General features: G+C 47.5%; 1 protein-coding gene across 2 annotated transcripts in view; it reads left to right on the top strand.

Moving 5' to 3' along the window:
- Positions 1–12,109: 12,109 nt before the first annotated feature.
- PSMD4 (proteasome 26S subunit ubiquitin receptor, non-ATPase 4) overlaps positions 12,110–18,988 on the top strand; it is a 40,145-nt gene continuing 33,266 nt past the window's right edge. Inside the window, exon 1 of one of the 2 annotated variants that reach the window (XM_078670437.1) lies at positions 12,110–12,249. In XM_078670437.1, coding sequence (XP_078526563.1) covers positions 12,224–12,249 — 26 coding nt within the window. In that variant the 5' untranslated portion in view covers positions 12,110–12,223. Of the gene's footprint in view, positions 12,250–12,355; positions 12,506–18,988 lie in introns of those variants that run through there. The other variant, XM_078670435.1, reaches the window with a different exon arrangement.

The following is an 18,988-nucleotide window of genomic DNA, read 5'->3' on the forward strand; positions in this document are numbered from 1 at the left end:
AGCTTATATAAGGTAGTGGCTCTATGGTTGGACAAGTAGTAAAGAATTGAGAAGCATAATCCTCACCTCTGTGTCCTTAATAGAATTGAAAATTCTCGTCACAAATGTTTGCAAATTTTTAATTGTTGCCACCGTGATACAATAAAGCACTTTCAATTAAAAGCTGTGTATGAGGGGGAGGAGCTACGCTAGCAACCTAGATCGCCACGTAGGCTCCCGGCTCCGCCGACCTCCTCCTCCAGCCGGACGATCCTGCACACTATCCTGAATTTCTGCCCACCTTTCGTGTGTATGAACCGGTGCTGAGTCTGATGGTGAAGTCCGGAGAATTTTATCTGCATAAATGACGGAGATACGTCGTGTTTTAATCTACGGCCTAACCCAGATCGTGAGCCGGGGCCTCGAGTACTGACCCAGCTGGGTTTCAGTTGATCAACATCGGCCGTGGGACACTGGTGGGGTCCGGTCTCTCGCTGTGGAACTTGTTTTTGCCCGATTTCGATGGCGGTCACCCTGTAGTTATACCATCGCAGGAGCAGTGAGAAAGCACGTCCAGAGCTGTGGGCGGGGGTCTCTGTACTGGGGACCCGGTTAGCGCCGCCGGGTTCCTTGGGTCGGGATCCTCGCTCGCGGTGGCAGACTACCGGAGTGCTGCCGTGATAATTGACTGGTCACCCTCTGTTGCTGTCCGATTCGTTCTTGTTGGTTCCCCCGGAGAGACCCGGCTCTCTAGGGAACGTGACTATGTTCGAAGCTGATCGAGGAGGAAAGATTCGGACGGAGTCTGAGCCGTCGCTGAAGACCGTCTTGGCCGCCATCGGGGCACTGCATCTACAAGTGGAACTTATAGTCCACAAAATGATCGCCGGTCCATTAGTGACGATGAGCATGAGACCGGATCCAGCTCCACTGCGTGATCAACAGCAAGCTATGATTCCCACAGTGACTATCATCCCAACGAATATGGGCCCCGTGCAGAAAGAATTAATGGAGTCCCTGGTCAGTTTGTCTACAAACAAAAATGAGCCCACGGCCTTGGGAAAATCGCCATCTTTAACATCGCTGCCGATCGAGGGAGGACCTGTTGGTTCTCCGTCCCTGGATACTGTTGGTACTTATTTCCGGACCTCAACGCCATCTTTTCCTTCCCTGACTGATCTATTGTGGTCGAAAAGGAAACAACATCGGGAATCGGACTGGGCGAGGGAGAACCTCAGGGATGGGGGGAACCCACAGGGGCTTAATACTTTTGACTCTTTCCGGACTGAACTTTTCCGAACTCTAGATGCTCCTTGACTCTCCTGTTAATGCGGTGGTTCGTATGGAAAGGGTTCGCATGAAAGATCGGAAGGGCCAGGGATAGATTTACGGACTGGGTTTCAATCAATCAATCATGACATTTGTATAGCGCGCTACTCACCCGGAAGGGTCTCAAGGCGCTGGGGGAGGGTACTTTACTGCACGAACAGCCAGGTCTTGAGTTGCTTCCTGAAGGACAGATGGTCCTGGGTCAGCCGAAGGTGGCTGGGGAGGGAGTTCCAAGTCTTGGCTGCCAGGTAGGAGAAGGATCTTCCTCCGGCGGTGGCTCTGCAGATGCGTGATACGGCGGCGATGGCAAGGCTGGTCGATCGTAGCTGGCGGGTGGGCGTGTAGAAGGTCAGGCGGTCGTTGAGGTTCTTGGGGCCCAGGTCGTGGAGAGCCTTGTGTGCGTGGGTGAGGAGCCTGAACGTGATCCTCTTGCTAACGGGGAGCCAGTGCAGGTCTCTCAGGTGGCCGGAGATGTGGCTGTGTCGGGGGATGTCCAGGACGAGTCGTGCGGAGGCGTTCTGGATGCATTGGAGTCTTTTCTGCAGTTTGGCTGTGGTTCTGGCGTAGAGGGTGTTCCCGTAGTCCAGTCGGCTGGAAGAACAAGCGAGTGAATCGCAGAGGTCTTGCGAGGGTATGATGTCGTTGTTTCCGGCGCTGGGGTTGGAGAGCTCTTTGACGATGCTGAAGAGTTCCTTGCTGTCGTGGGCGTTGTTGTCCAGTCGTTCTTTGAATGCTGTCTTCTTGGTCCTGGTTGGTTTAAGATTGTGGCTTCAATAACGTGGAATTTGTCATCATTATGAACACCGAAGGTTGGGCGGGGTTTACGGCTTCCCCTGTCTGTTTTTTTGATGTTTTATTTTTTGGAAAAAACGATCTCTTAGCTAATTCACGGGGGTTGCTTGTTTGTGGCGGAGGGGAGGGGAGACTGGGAGCCTATATGAAGATATCCTCCTCCACACTTTCTTTTTCTACGTTTAGAACCTAGTTAGATGGGGGCGACAGGCACACTGCTAGTTGGGGTTAGGCGGAAGCCATATGCAGTGGTGCAGGGTGGGGGGCTGGGGTGTTTTGTATTGTCTTTGTTTGTTTTTCGTGTCGAATATCCTATTAATATCCTGATACCAGGTGTCTTCCTATAGGGTAAGCCTGTTCGATGGGTGGATGGGTCCCAGGGGAGATAATTGCTCGCATTTACCTGTAGAATGTATAGGGTGTTGGTATTGTATGATTGTTGCGGTCGTAGTTTCACTTTGAGTTCTCTTGCCTTACGCACTCCTGCCACTTGGAAATATCCTGTTTGCATCGCTTGGTCTCTTGGGTGGTGGGGTTTGTGACTAATGCTGGCTGATCTGAAAAGAATGTTTCTCCTGTTTTAATGTGACCGCACGACACCAGCTATTCATAACATCGTCTTTGCCCGAGGGAACGCCCATTGATTTCTTTTATGTTGATATAATTGTATTGTGCTCTGTGATGTAAGGTACCTGTATTTGACTTTTATGTTTTTCACTTTAATAAAAAGAATTTAAAAAAAAAAAGCTGTGTATGAGATATATATATCTATATATTTTTTTTTGTTGCAGATTTATATAACGCAAATTTGACCCGAAGGTATTGGACCGCTTTACATGAGCACAGGTTACGTTACACAAGGACACATTCATTTTTGTGGGTAGTCACGGGGAGATTACGTGATTTTACCCATAATCACAGGATGTGGACGCGACCCCGAGGCTCGAACCTTGATTTCCCAGCTCCAAAGTCAGCAATCTAGCCGTCAGACCACATCCTCTCCCCTATGTATAGATACAGGGCTTTAAGTTGGATGACAAAACTGGGGGGTCTCTCAAAGGGGCGTGGCCGATGTAATCAAAGGCATGGCTTAAAACACTTTAAGCTAAAAATCTGTGCTTAGCATAGTGTGCCACCCTACTGGTATTTTGCTGCTTCTGTCATTGCATCCAAATATATGATACAACAAGTAACATCATACCTACAACAAGTCAGGACTATTGGCTTGGTAAATGGTTGTTAGTTGCATCAGATAAAAAAGCAGCAACAATGGCTTTATATAATATTGAAAATGCTTCGAACTTACAGCCCTGGTGACGCCACGACAATGTTGCTGCTCCTGAGTCTCAAAAGGAGAAGGGAAATCCAGAGAGAAAATGACTCTCTTTAAAGGATTTCACCTCCCCTACAACGCGAACCTGGCATGACGTCATGCCGTTACTTCTCCACTAGTGAGCAGTGTGAGCAGGCGCACATAGATTTGCCAGTCCGGAAAGAAATGGACCGCTTGTGCCAGGGCACAAAACAGAGTCCGATAGAGACCTGTTTCCAGGCCTCCTTTAAAAAACTGCCGGTGCTCAGCACCGGTAAGACCCGGTCCTCTTAAAGCCCTGTATAGATATATATTCATACACATACATATTTACATGGCTGTGCAAAAACTGGCTGGCCAGATATAGAAGTAAGACTAATGGCTCTAGTCTTTTTATTTTTAGGTCTGCCTGGCGAAAGCAGCACATGCGCTGTGCTGCCATGCAGAGGCTTTTTGGAATCGATACGATTCCAAAGCGTGCACGCGGGGAAACAAAAGAGACAGAAGATGTGCACGCGGGGATTGGATGCTTTACTGGTGGCGTGGTACACAGGGGACTTTTTTTTCATCGCCAGTAAAGGCAGTCCCCGTGTGCACATCTTCTTTCCGTCCCATGATGGCCCGCGCTTGTTTTGTATTGTTTCTGCTGTCCCTGCGACAGAGACTTGCCAATCCATGCTGACCCTGCCACCCCTTCTGCCCTGAACCAAGGGCATTTACTAAGAGATGGTAGGAAGGTGATCATGGGAAGGGAGAGTGGAGTCCGAGCAGGTTTTCAAGGGCATCTGAATTCCATTAACTGCCCCTCCGGCTCTGTGCTGCACTAACTCCTCTGGTGCTCTCCGCTGCATAAACTGCCCCCACCGCTGTGTGCTCCATTAACCACACTGGGGGCTCTTTGCTCCATTAATGGCCTGGTTTAAAAAATGTGGCACAAGATGTCTTTAATTAACAGTTCATAAATCAATTGTTTAAGTGGATTGCAACTGGCTTTGTTTTGTATTGATTTCCAAACTGTAAAGAACGTTTAGGCGTAATAGGATAGCCAAACATCCAACAGAATGCAGTGATTGACTGAAAATAGGCACTTTAGGGGAATTTGCTGAAAATGTATTTTGAGGGAAACTAAGATGAATGGAAAACCCCGCAAATCAACTTGAGTGCAACGTCAACGTTCCATCTGACGTCACTGCGTTTCACCTGATATCACAACATTCCATCTGATCTCACAGTGAGACTGGTCAACTGGACTCCCTTTGACCTTATCGTGTCCTTGTGTCCTCATAGACCTCCATGCTAGGTTGCCCTGGCGATGGCCTCGGCCGTGTCTCGCCGTGTTGTGTTGAGAGCAGGCGCTGGCCTCGAGGTTGTCTGAACTGTGGGCACTCTCCCACCACAGACTGGGGTCGCACTGAAATGGGCTCCCGACCTGGAGCTTCTCTCTTCTTCTACCTAAGCCCTGGATGAACCCGGCTGGATGAGGATGGCCCATGGTCCACTAAGAAGGAGAAGGTAACATCCCTTGAGCCCCTACCACCATTTTCCGTGCCAGGGTGTGCCACTGGCTGTATTACATCCTGTTGGGAGCATAAAGCATGGGGTACCGCAACGAGAGTTGCAGGGTACAATGTACCGCGAGTTTCCCAGACTGGCTCTGGCAATACACCTTAATCCCGACCAACAACCCCTCGCCCCTGCTTCAAGTATGTGAAAAGTGGAGAGATCTAAAAATGGATTAAGGAGTGGGTGTAGCCTAGGGAGGCCTACTTGTGTAATAGAGGTCCCGGCTTAGTACTGAGGGCTAGCTAGTCTCCTGTGCTTCATAAGTACGTCAACAAACTCATTCTGAATACAGAAAAAAAAACTAATAGCGGTTGCCCCACAATTAAGAGGCCTTTTCAAGGTATGGGTGAATAAAGAGAAGAAGTACTATTACCAGCCGGAAAGATTAGTGCCAACTTTCTAAATTGGTCGACAAACGGTAGTAATAAACACATTCAAAATCAATCCTCTCTTTCTCTCTCAAACGCTCACCTCCTCTCATTGTCCGACCAGTCTAGACGTAATTGACCTCTGGAGCCATAGCCTGGCCCAATCTCATTCCTCACGCTTCTGCCTGAGCTCATCTCATGCCCAGCGGGGTAGAAGGATTCTCCCAGAGCAGAATCTGAATGGCAGGTTCTAAAAGAACTAGTCCTCATTATATCTTCATCGTCCTGCCTCCTATCTCAAGGTGACTCTCTTAAATCCTTTCTTTACTTCCATACTTTTAACAACTCCCTCCCCTTCCCACACCAATCTTACTTGCTTGCTTTCTGTACTGCATGTATGTTTGTGTAGTAGTGGTTTGTGTTTGCCTGATTTTAAAACCCAATAAGAGACCCCGCAAACATGTTCATGAAAGTTAGAGAATGAAAAATTGTCTAGCATTTGCGACAAAGAATTTTCAATTCTATTAAGGACACGGAGGCGAGGATTATGCTTCTCTTATCTTTACTGACAAAAACAGCAGCCAATAAAAACTTTAAACTGGCATGACCCCGGAAGGAAAACCCCCTCCATCAGTCTGCACCAATCACTGTCCAGTCCAATACATAACAGTCCATGCAAAACCGGAACCTTCCTCTTTCTTTGCGATGTCCTCCGCAGTCCAACCAAGACTGGAGCCCAACGTGGCAACTATCGCATCCTCTTGTCCGAAGGGGAAAACTTCTCCTCAGCTGAGACCCAGCTCAGTCCGCAGGAATCTTTCTCAGGTCTGCTTGTGCTGATCACCTGAAACGAAAAGATATGTCGTAATGGCTATTCCAACATCAAGGAATACAACAGCCATAACATCATTCGGGTGGGTAAAATACATCACATCTTCATTTTCGGCATACAAAGTACATCACTGTCAACTCGGGTGGGATAATCCTCGCCTCCGTGTCCTTAATAGAATTGAAAATTCTATGTCGCGACTGCTAGACAATTTTTCATTCTATGTCAGTCCACGGAGGCTCTGATTATGCTAGTTTAAAGTTTCTCCACCACCACCGAGGCTACATCCACAATAGGTTTATGATAAAACGTTTTAAAAGTAGATTCAGAAGACCAATCAGCCGCAGTCATGATGTCCTGAAGCCGAGAACCGGCACCAAAGGATTTTGAGGCCATAGCCCCTCTTACAGAATGAGCTCCAAATTTGGAGGAATCAATACCCGCCAGACTCAACAACCAGGAAACCCACCTGGCCAGAGTAGCATTGGCGACTGGGCGGAAAGGTCTCTGTAGAGAAATCAATAATTGACCAAAATCGTTCCTAAACTCTCTAGTACAATCCTCATATACTTTCAAACACTTTACTACACACAATTTACTGTGGTGAGGAAAAGCAGGATAGGAAATACATTTTGAATGTGTTTTAGTACGTTTTGAAATAGTAAAGGAAACTCCTGTGGGAGTAAATACTCTACCTGACCAATCCAGAGCTCGAATGTCCGATACTCTTCTGCAGGAAATCAAGCATAGCAAAATCGTAAGTTTTGCTGAGAGCTGTTTCCTAGACAGACCCTCATTAGCCGGCCAAGCCGACAAAAAACGCAAGATGACAGAAACGTCCCAAAGTTCCGTATACTTAGGCTGAGGAGGGTTCACCAGCCGGATCCCCCTGACAACCTTACACACCAGTGGATGTTCTCCGACAGGTTTACCATCCACGTGCGGATGTCCCGCCGAAATAGCTGATCGGAAAGTATTCACCGATCTGTATGCCAAGCCTGACTGAGCCAAATCTGCCAAGAAATTCGCAATCATAGAGATATCTGATCCCACCGGATCTCCCTGTCGTTCGTTACACCAACCAACCCAACGTCTCCAAGCTGACTCATAACGCTTGTGGGTGGAAGGCACCCATGCCTGTGACAAGAAAAGAGAGTGTCCTGAGAAACTCCCGGCATTTGCCAGCGTCTCCTGAAAGTCTCCACGCCATGAGAGACAACTGATCCAGAAGGACCAGCGGATGTTGAAGGCCCACAGGGTCCATCAGAAGGTCTGGAAACGATGAGATTCGCACTGGTGAAGCGCAGGCTAGACTCATCGCGACCGGAAACCACGCTTGGGTTTTCCAACATGGGGAGATCAATATCACCTCTGCCTTCTGCCTCCGAATCTGAGCTAGAACCCTCGGGATCATGATGAACGGGGGAAAGGCATAAAGAATGCCCATCGTCCACGACTGAAGAAAGGCGTCCGAGCTGATCGCCAACGGATCCGGGCGTCAACTGAAAAAATGGGGCAACTGTCTGTTGAGTCGTGAGGCAAACAGATCTATCACACACGGACCCCATAAGTGGTCCAAAGCCCTGAAAATCTTGGGATGCAACCTCCAATCGCTGGCATTCCTCAAATACTAAGAGTTCCAATCCGCTGTCACGTTGACAGATCCCGGAATGTACTCTGCCGTCACCGATATTTGATGGTCCAGGCAATAGTGCCAAAAGTCCTTGTCTATCTCCGCCAGGAGACGAGACCTGGTGCCCCCGAGGCGATTTATGTACCGTACCGCGGACACATTGTCCATGCGTAGTAGAATGCAACAAGAGATCTTTTGAGGAGATAGAGTCCGCACCGCAAATGAACCCGCCAGGAGTTCCAGACAATTGATGTGGAGCTTCAATTCTTCGCGGGACCAACGCCCCCCGGTCTCCACCGAGCCGCAACGGGCTCCCCAGCCCCACCGGCTCGCATCCGACTCTATCACTACTTCTGGGGTGACAGCAAAGATGGCTCTGCCGTTCCAGACCTCCATGTGCTCCAACCACCAGTTCATCTCCGTGCGAGCGTCCGTCGACAGCAACACCTGTTGGGCGTAAGTCACGCCCCTGTGAAGATGCAAAGCCTTCAATTGTTGCATCGCTCTGTAGTGTAAGGGACCCGGAAAGATCGCCTGGATGGACGAGGCCAACAGCCCCACCAGGCGAGCTAAGGTCCTCAAGGAAATTGTCGGAGAGACAAGAGCTTTCCTCAACTCCTTCTTGATTGCCACCCTCTTCTTGAGCGGTAAGAGCAATTGAGCCTTCACAGAGTCGACCTGGAACCCCAGGAATTCCATAACCTGTGAAGGTGTCAGAATGGACTTCTGCACATTCAAAAGGAAGCCCAGTTCTTGAAGGAGGTGAACCGTCCATGATAAATGGAGCGAAACAATCTCCGGAGAGCATCCCAAAATCAGGATGTCGTCTAGGTAGATGATCTTTCTTACGCCCCTCTCCCTTAAGCACTGAACTATTGGTTTCATCAGTTTGGTGAAACACCAGGGAGCGGACGAGAGGCCAAAGGGCATGGCGGCAAACTCGAACCACTTGTTGCGCCACTGAAATTGAAGAAACCGTCGATGCGGTGGAAAAATGGGCACCGCCAGGTATGCGTCTTTCAAATCCAGACGTACCATCCAATCTTGCTCTAACAGAATGTCGTGCAGTAGGTGTATGCCTTCCATTTTGAAGTGCCGATACACAACCCATGCGTTGAAATCTCTGAGATTTAAAACCAGTCGAAAGCCCTGGTCTTTCTTGGGAACCACGAAGACGGTGCTCGCAAAGCCCTGAACGTGTGGCAAAGTCTCCACTATTGCTCCCTTTCTGAGCAAAGCCAGCACCTCTGCGTCTATGAAACTCTGTTCTTGTAGGGAAAAATGCAGTGGCGCGGGCGCTTGACGCTGCGCGGGGGAGGCATAAAACTCTATGTGGTACCCTTGGACGGTTTGTAACACCCAGGGATCGGTTGTTAGCTCCCGCCACTTGTGAACAAACAAGGCCAGTCTGCCTCCCACCATGTGTTCTGTCGCACAAAGAACTCGTACCTGAATAGGAGTTGTCTCCTGAATTATTCTGTTGTCCTCTGTAGTTCCCTTTCTGTCCTCTGCCACGACCTCCTCGATTACGGGAGGGATAGAAGTTGGGGCGTTGGTAACCTCTGCCTTGCTGTCACCTCCACGTGAGGTCTGATTAAAACCTCGGCCGGACTCTCGACCTCGCTGACGTCCGGCCCTGTCATAAACACCGGTGTGAAGCACCTTTTTTATCGTAGTCTGCGCCTTGTCAAGCGCGGAGAAAGTGGTGACGTACTTGCCTATTTCTTTAACGAACTTGTCTCCGAAGAGCATGCCATTAGCCAAAGAACCAGGTTCATTGGTGGCCATCTCTGCCAAATGGGAATCAATCCGCATCAGAAAAGAGCGCCTCCGCTCTGTCGACAGGGCCACATTCGCATTTCCCAAAAAGCACATGGCGCGCTGGGCCCATTCCATGATATCAGACGTATTCATAGGCACGTCCTGTTCCTTAGCCTGGACCGCCGCCTCCAGAATTTTAGTAAGGGGTCCAGAGACGTCCAACAACTTGTCCTGGCACCCCCGCAATGCTCTATCCAGCCCCTTTTTAGGGTCCTTAGCGAACTTCCTCATGAACGCTGTCATGGTAGGATCAAGGTCTGGAGTGTCCGTCACTTTCCCTGTCACTGAAGGTCTGGGGCATTCCGATCTCCACGTGGCTCGCACCCCACTCTCAAAGCCTTGACGCATGTTATTGGTGACATAATGCGCAACTTCAGCACAGGGCCCCCATTCCGTGGATCTAGGGTGAACTATACTATTAGGGTCAAACAGAAGGTTCTTAGGGACCTGACTATCATCTGCCTTGTATGCCGTGTGCTTAGTCTTCCTAGCCTTCTTTTTAGAAGCAATCGAATCCACCTCCGAGTCCGAAGTACCAGGTGGTGTCGAAGAGGAATCCCCCGATGTTTGATAAGCCATAGAGCCATGGTCCCTCATCACTGACCTGGCCATCTGCGCCAACTTGTGGTCCTGGGGCTGAGCAGAGGTATCCTTGTGTGAGGATTTAAACTTTCTCTTGCCCGAGGTATGATGGGACTTAGTAAAAGGCTTTAACGCCTTAATCAGGGCTTTACTAACCGAGCTCTGGTCGTGGGTAGCCAGGGCTTCACCTAAGTTCTCCTCCAATTGGTCTTCCTCAGGCTCATACTGCTCATATTCATTGAATTCGACCCACTGGTCGTCCTCCTCGGCGTAATACGCCATATCCAAGGGAAAGGAGGTGAGGAGGAGATTATCAGGGGGGAGCAACCCAGGGGTGCCTCTACACACACTCCGCAACCCCAGTTGCCAACACACCACAGAGGCAGGTAATTACACGGTGGAAGGAGACCCCTAAGACATTCAAAACTCCCCTAGAGCAAAGCTCTTAATCCGGACACGCTCCGGTTAGCGTTAATATAAGGCCAAGGATTGATGCAGTCACTAACGTGCAGAACGCGAGGAGCCGGTAATGTCAAAATGGAACTCGGCTCCTCGCGCATGCGCGTTGCATTGGGGGCACACACTCGACTGCTCCCTGCGCGCGGCCAAGCCGCGTCTGCCTTCTCCTGCTCCACCGCCCCCTAACGCGCACAGACGCACAGCGCACACCGCAGGGCGACGGACCTGGTAGCGAAAACCCGACGAGGAACACAGTCGCGTATAACAATAACAAGCCGCGCAATAGCGCTATAACAAGTCGCGCAATCGCGCAATAAAACACAATCATACAGTCACACACCATAAACCCCCATCCGCAAAAGCAAATAAGGGAAAGGCACTTAACTCGCTGCTGCAGCAGCAAAGAAAGAGGAAGGTTCTGGTTTTGCATGGACTGTTATGTATTGGACTGGACAGTGATTGGTGCAGACTGATGGAGGGGGTTTTCCTTCCGGGGTCATGCCAGTTTAAAGTTTTTATTGGCTGCTTTTTTTGTCAATAAAGATAAGAGAAGCATAATCAGAGCCTCCGTGGACTGACATAGAAATGAAGGAACCAAATGTTGAGACGTTATGTCGACTCGATGACCTGTTGGTCATCTTCCAGCTCCTTCTCTCTTTTTAGGTAGTTCATTGAGGATGTCCTGGAGATGCAATAACTTTTCATGCATGGATTTGGTTATCATTTTAAACTCCCTTCTCGTTTTTTTTGTCAAACTACCAAGGCCTTACCTTACGTTGCGCAGGTTTTAGCTCCCACTCTTAAACTCACTGGACGCCGTGTACACGCAGGTACACGGCATCCAGACACTTTTTTCACAGGGTGTACGCCGTCCCCCCTGCCAAGAAGTTGGGCCCCACTAAAAAACAAGCATTGAAAATGCAATAGGTCTTGCCTTTAACCCCTTCCATGCGTCGGACGGCCGGCGGCCAGCTGACGTCACGGTGGGCATGTGCGGAGGACGGCCGGGGGCCGTCCGAACCACGCCCACGCCGTAAATCACCCGCACCGCGGCGGAATTTTCGCCGCGGTCAAGGGGTTAAGTTAAAGCCATTTGCTTTGTTAATGGTATTGTGTAGCAAAGCAAATGGCTTTACTTAATAAAAGGCGAAACCTATTGCATTTTCAATGTTTGTTTATATAGCAGGACTCGACCCAAAGTGATTCGCCCAGAATCACAGGATGTTGAGCCCACGCTGAGACTCGAACTCGGCTCCTCAGCTCCAAAGTCGGCAGCTCTGGCCGTTTTTTGGTTGTCAAAAATTGTTCACCTTAAATAATTACGACTTTATGTCACCGACCCACGGCTTCCATTACAATGGCCACATCATCAGATACCGTCTTCCAACGTCATTCGTTACGGATACTGTACTACATTTCCCAGCAGCACCGAAGGCCGGAAGTACATCGCACCTTGGCGAAGTATCGAGGTTCATGATTGGATCGGGCCTGTGAGCCAATGAGAGGGCGCGCTTAGGGCCGGTGTCGGAGCTGCCAGTCAGAAACAATCTTCCAAGATGGTGCTGGAAAGTACTATGGTCTGGTAAGAGAAGGGGAATAAGGGGAGTATGTGTGGGGCTAAGAAGTTAGATTCCTTCCATTGGGTGGTATAATTACACCCCTCGCGTAGGGTCTGGGTGGTCGTCGATAAGAACGCAGTTAGCGGGTTGTTGAAGGCAGATTCATCAAAATGCCTGAGTCATGGGCCACATATTAGAATGTGAGAGAGACAGGGCCGTGGGAACTCAAAGCAGCCGTCTTGAAAAGGGTTTTTACGTGAGAGGTACACGACAGGAGAGGTACGTCTTTGTGGGAGGAAAATAAATCATAGGTGGTATTGTTAACAAGTCAGGTCTCGCTGCTAGTACCTCGGACACCATGTTTCCACTGCTGGGTATATATGTAATACATCTCTGCCTTGTGGGACTTGTAGTCGTGGTTTGGCAATTGCAAGAACATTCGTCATTTATAAAAGTAAAATGCAGGGCTGGAATCGTAATGGTTTCGTTTACTTGGGATGATCTGGTAGCCTGTGGTGGGGGGGGGGGGGGGCTTTGACTGTCTGTGACCCACAGGGAGGTCAGCAGTAGCATCAGTCCTCCTTATCAGACTTGTCAGTGGTTTCAAAGGGCTGGCGTAAAGCCCGACAGAATTCCAACTTGTTAAAAAGCGTTATGTGAAGTGTTTTTATTTCCCTCTTTCTGTTGTCTCTGTGGTTCAGTAATGCAATTGATTATATGGTTTCTTAACAGTTTGCTAAAGTTAAATTTTCGCTTGCTGAATGAATGTTTAACATGACAAATGTAGGCAGAGTTTGTTTACAGTGCATGAGCTGTCGTGAAGCACTTTCCAGACAGACATGAAACGTTTGAATTCTTAAACCCATTGGTTTACACCACTTTTCCATCATTTGTATGGCACCCTCTGCCATTAGAATAACATCCTTGTGCTTTCTTAGTCTGGAAACTTTTTTCATATGGTCCAGACATTTCAGACTGTGAGTTTGATGTGGTTAATGAAGGGTTGTTAATTGTCAAGTTTAGTAAGGGTTTAAATTGGTAAATGTGAAAGTAACATGAGGCCAACCCATTTGAGCGCTCTGCAGTGGGATTTATGTATTGATGGTTGTTCTGTAAAGCAGTGGTTCCTAAACTTTTTAGAACCACCACCAAATTTTTAGAACAAACTTTCGTGACCCAACTAGCTTTAATGGACATGTGGCGGGCGGTTGGTTTTTAAAGTAACTAAAGCATCATAGGGTAGCGTACTGTCACTTACAGGCACGTTTTACATTGAAATAGCCATTACATTTTCACAGACATACATTTTTATTGATGAAACTATATTGCACCCAAATTATAACGTGTGAAAATCGTTTTCAGATTACATCATTTGTGCACAACCTAGTAAAGTGTTTTGATCCTATTAAAACTTTGATTCCATCACACTACAGAATTGTAAAAGAATGTGCCTTATTTTTGCTTTCCTTACGGCTTAATTTGTGCAGTTAATTTCCAGATATTTACAGTTTGTTGTGTTACAAAATAAATGACACCCTACAGCCTTTCCTTTCACACACCTGTACCGCAGCAAGATTTTCACACAATTCACTTTACTTTCTCTGACTACAGTGAGAGAAGTTTGTAAACACCAGTCCCCCATGTTAAAAAAGCTGCAATTTGTCAGAAGACATAAACTCTGTTTTTGAAGCGCAGCTAATGTGACAAGATAAATGCAGAATGTAAAGGCATCTTTATTTATTGCTTGGACTCCCGCAACAGACCAAAAATCGTGTCACGACCAACCAGTGGGTTGTGACCCACAGTTTGGGAAATACTAGAGACCTTTTCCATTGAGTTGGGCGGTTACCTGTCCGTAGCATGGTCTATGTATATGGATTTCTCAACCGCATCACTAGCCATGACAGGAGCTTGCAGTGTTCGCTGGTATGTTTGAGCTTACTTTTTAGGTCTAGTTAGCACAGTTGTTGCTTGACATGTGATCAACAGAAATATGTCTTTAAGAAGTAGTACTGAGAGAGCGTCTTTGGCTCTGCCCACTTGAAGACCTTCTTCACTTTGCAATTTTGTTATCCTTGCTCCAATAAAGAGTGCTTGTTGCACTTCTGTTGACTTATAAATGTTTTTCCGCTCCTACAGTGGCTTTTGGAATACAACCTAATGACGCAGTGGCAGGGCAGAGTCCGTATAGAGACTGCTGCACCTTGAGATCCACGTCACATGCACACTTGAACATAAATGGGGGTGTTATGCCCATGCTTCGGGTAGGCAGAAAAATATGTGCAGCACGAGTGTGTGAGCCCACAAGACCAGCCAGAAGCTGTCTGGATATCTTGCATCCCTTTCTGTTGTCACAAGCAAATAGTCAGAAATATTACGACTGTGTGTGCAATGTGAGAGCGCAGATGTGCAAGATATGGCTGAATGCAGCAGTGCAAAGCGCATCTGTGTGTGTAAGCATGCAGTGCCAGTAGGTACCTGTGTGTGTGGGGTGAGTGCAGGAAAGTGGCTGCATGGGGTATCTGTGGGAGTGCAGTGGCGGTCTGTAGGAGTGAGTGCGGGGTGCCTGCGTTGTGTGCCTCCATGTGTAGGGAAACTTACATTGAGGGTTTCTTCCTCTGTCTATTGAGATTTGTTCAATCCTTTGGATTTTTGTAACCAAGGCTGTCATTGAGAAAGTGCACATATTCTTCCCAATAATGCTTCTTGGTTCTTTCAAAATGTGAAGGTGTCCTGTGAAATGAAGCGTTGAACCCATGGTACGTTCATGCGTTGTTGCTTATTGTTGTAAATGCTCTGAATTAAGAATGCACCTTTAACATGACCCAGGATATTATTTGCTCTTCTTATGTAATGTAATCCCCTTTGTCTCCAAAGCTTTGTGGAATAGTCACCGTCCACTAATAATAGTAGTTGAACTCATTACCGCTACAAACTGAATTGTCTCTCAAACATGTTTGTCACAATTAAACTTGACCTTGGAGAGATGCTAACTGTGTTCAAACCTGAGAACTGCAGGATACGTGGACATCTCTCTATGGTTAGTCTTCGCCCACTGCACAGTCATGTTCGCTCTGGTGGTGGCTTTAGCTTGGTTCTTTTAGGGATGTGATGTGAGGTGAGGCATCATTTGTATAGCGCACTATCACTCCAAGGAGCATCTTGGTGCTTAGACTCACCCAGCTGAGTTGATGATCCGCAGCTGTACTGTCCACCTAGGGAATTAGAATTCACACTAGTGCTTTACATGCTGGTTCGGACAGGCTGTAAATCCAAGTTTTAAGGGCTTTCCTGAAACCTTGTTCAGTTGTGAACTGGCGCAACTGGTCGGGTAGTTTATTCCACACCTTCGCGTCAATCACTGCCAGGGATTTTCCTCCCTTCGTGGAAAGTCTGAATTTGGGGACAGTGAGTAGGTTGGCTGAGGCGGACCTCAGATTTCGGGGAGGATAATATCTCGTAAAACTTTTTGGGAGATATATCGGGCCCTGCAAGTGAAAAGCCCTATAGGTAATAGTTAGTACCTTAAACAGAATGCGTTTATGGATAGGGAGCCAGTGAAGGGCATCCAGTGCAGCAGAGGCCGAAGACTTTCTGGGCCACCTAAGTACCAGGCGAGTGGCCGCGGGCTGGACCATCTGAAGCCTGTGAAGGGCCGATTTGTTTGATCCTGCATACAGGCTATTACAATAATCTAGTCTAGATGTAATTAATGCAACTGCCACCGTGCGCCTGGCTGCCAGGGGAAGCAAATAAAAAAATGTCCTTAGCCCCTTTATGATATTGAAACAGGATCCTGCTACCGCCCCTACTTGCTGTTTGAAAGATAGGGAATCATCAAATTTGATCCCTAAATTTCGTGCTGTACTAATTGTGCTCAGCGGTGCTTCAGCATCCTCTGGCCACCATTTCTGAGGGGCGAAAGCGTTAAGTCAGAACGGCAGGATTTCCGTTTTAGCGGAGTTGCACTTCAGATGGTTATTTTGCATCCAGGTAAATGTTGCTGCTAGACAGTTTTTGTGGTTTTGTTCTGCATTCGTCACGTCCTTATCCAGGACTAAGACCAACTGCGTGTCATCAGCATAAGCAATAGTGCTGATGTCAAAGGAAGAGATTAACTTGATCAGGGGTGCCATGTAAAGATTGAAAAGCGTTGGGCTCAAACTTGAGCCCTGTGGTACCCCTGTCATCAGTGCCTTTTCCTCTGAGCAGAAATGCCCCAACGTGATTACTTGACGCCTATGCGTTAAAAAGTTCTTAAGCCATTCTAATGCGGTTCCTGCTATGCCCGCACTTGCCAGGTGGTCCAAAAGAATAGCATGGGATACCGTATCAAACGCCGCCGATAGATCCAAAAGGATCAGGACGGCCTTCTTGCCCTGATCAATGGCAGCTCGTATGTTTCCGTAGTAAACAGAAGGGCAGACTCTGTAGAATGCTGGGCTCTAAAGCCCGCTTGATTAGGATGAAGTATGTTATTCCCTTCTAGAAATGCCGTGAGCTGTCTATTTACAAATGTTTCCGCTACTTTACAGTGAGCTGGAAGGAGTGAGATGGGGCGCAAGTTGGACAGGGTCGTAGGGTCCGATAGTGACTTCTTCTGGATGGGTCTTACCGCTGCGATTTTCATAATATAATTTTTAAGCAAAGGGAGTGTTTCCCTTCTAATCAGAAAAAATGGTTCTTTGACCTGTCATAGACCTTGTCTTTAACCTCATGGTGCCTTGTGAAAGGCATGAGGATGGTGGAAACTTGGTAGGTGTAGCTGTACAGTTGTGTGTGGAATTAAAATCCTCTGTCGTATATAATTTCACTGCTTAAAGATGTGCTAAATTGATCTGGTTACCTTACTACCAGTCAGTCTAAGTTCTCCAGGGTGCAGTCATAACCTTATTGAAGCAATTTCCAGTAGACCTGGAGTCTCCCTCAGGAGTACTGTCTTCACTAACCCTACAAGGGAGATAATTGATTTGGGAACAGTAGTGCATATACCGTTTTGGTGCAGGAACATAGCTTGTTTTTAGGTCTCGCGACCTATCGATGCGCGCAAGCGCATCGAGCGGAGCGAGAATTCAAGTAGGCAAACTGCTTGTGAAACCACCAGCTTTTTGCCTGGCGTTTTCACGAAGTTCACGTGATCAACATGAACGCGCATCAGCCTCCCTCCCTCCTAATTGCATCTTGCCGCAGAGCACATCAAAGGGCTTCGCCCAGCGTGCGCTCTGCGGCTTCTCGGCTTCTCCTCCCCTAATTACGCCCACAGCCTTCCTTGCATTTCTCCTCCCCCTCCCCAGCCAGCTTCCCCCAGGCCGTGCTTGTTATTACAGCCTCCAAGCACCATTTTCTTAAACTGCTCTCTCCTGCAAGCTGTTGCAGGCAGGACACTTCTCCCCCAAGCTTTTATTTTTTTTTCATGCACGGCACACTCAGCTGAAATAATGGCGGCAGCGCCTTCGTTTATTTTATTTGTGGCTCGCTGAAATCAGCCACACGTCTTTATTTTTTCATACGTCTTTACTTTCAGCAGTAACAATGGTGGCTGCGCAGCTTGCCAAACTCTTTGCCGCTCCCTCAAGTGAAGCCTGCTTTATGGATGTCACGATACAACTTTTTAATATGCTCCGTTCCTTCCCATAACCCCTCCCCCATCGTCCGCGCTTCATAGTTCGTGAAGCACAGCCAAGCAGCCCGGCACTGATGAGATGATGGCAGGAGATAGCAATGAGAGGGATTTCAGGTGTAACTTTAATGTTAATTGCAGAAGCTCGTACCAGCCCTGCGTCCATGAATTTTATTTATTGAATCATGGGAGTGAAAAAAATTAAAAAGGTTCACAGAAACTTTCTTTTTTAAACACAACCAAAAATATTTTACCCACATATGCACTGATGCAGATACTCCATTTTAATTTCGTATTATTCATGTCATATTTATTTTTTCAGTTACTGCACTTCACCCATTTTGATCGCTGATTATATTTTTATTATTACAATATGGACACATGCATTTAATGTTGTTACTGTCATTATGCTAACGCATGGGTGGAAAGGAAATTTAATGCAATCTTTCATTGGTGTGAATAACACGTGTGCAGTATTTTCAGGCACTTATGATGGCGCTGCACGTCACCGAGGGACTGAAACGACTTAAGGTGGATTTTCCTGCTTAAATAACAAGCATTGGCATTGCCAATAGGTCTCGCTTGTGGGACCTTATAAGTATTTAGTTCTGCAGCACAATATCCTTGTAACTAAATACTTATAAGGCCCCACAAGCGAGACCTATTGGCTATGCCAATGCTTGTTCTTGTTGTGGTTGCCTGGCTTCCTTTTTCCAGTAAGGATTTTTTTTTGCGTTGCTAAGAATGAAGAAGAACAAGCATTGGCATAGCCAATAGGTCTTGCCTTTGGGACCTTATAAGTGCTTATCCAGAGGTTTTGGCTTGGCCTTTGTTTTTAAGCTATGTAGTAGAGCAGTGTGGCTGTTGTGCAGCATGTAAAAATACTGGCCATTTGTTGTAGTTTACAAGGCCTGGAAATGAAACTAAATTGGAACAAAATTGTAGGTATTAATTTGTCAGATGATTTTCCTGCCCATGTTTAATTATTAGTCAAGGGTCATCAAAGCAACTCTAGAACACACTGGAAAGTGCTTTCTGTTTATATTTGCTACTTTAAGTATGTACAGATAGGGGCCAAAAAACAGGCTTCAGGCGATTTTTCCATAGTTTTGCAGGGATATCAAAATACCAGAAAACCCTCC

Source organism: Lissotriton helveticus, chromosome 12 (assembly GCF_964261635.1).
Source record: "Lissotriton helveticus chromosome 12, aLisHel1.1, whole genome shotgun sequence".
NCBI lineage: Eukaryota > Metazoa > Chordata > Amphibia > Caudata > Salamandridae > Lissotriton > Lissotriton helveticus.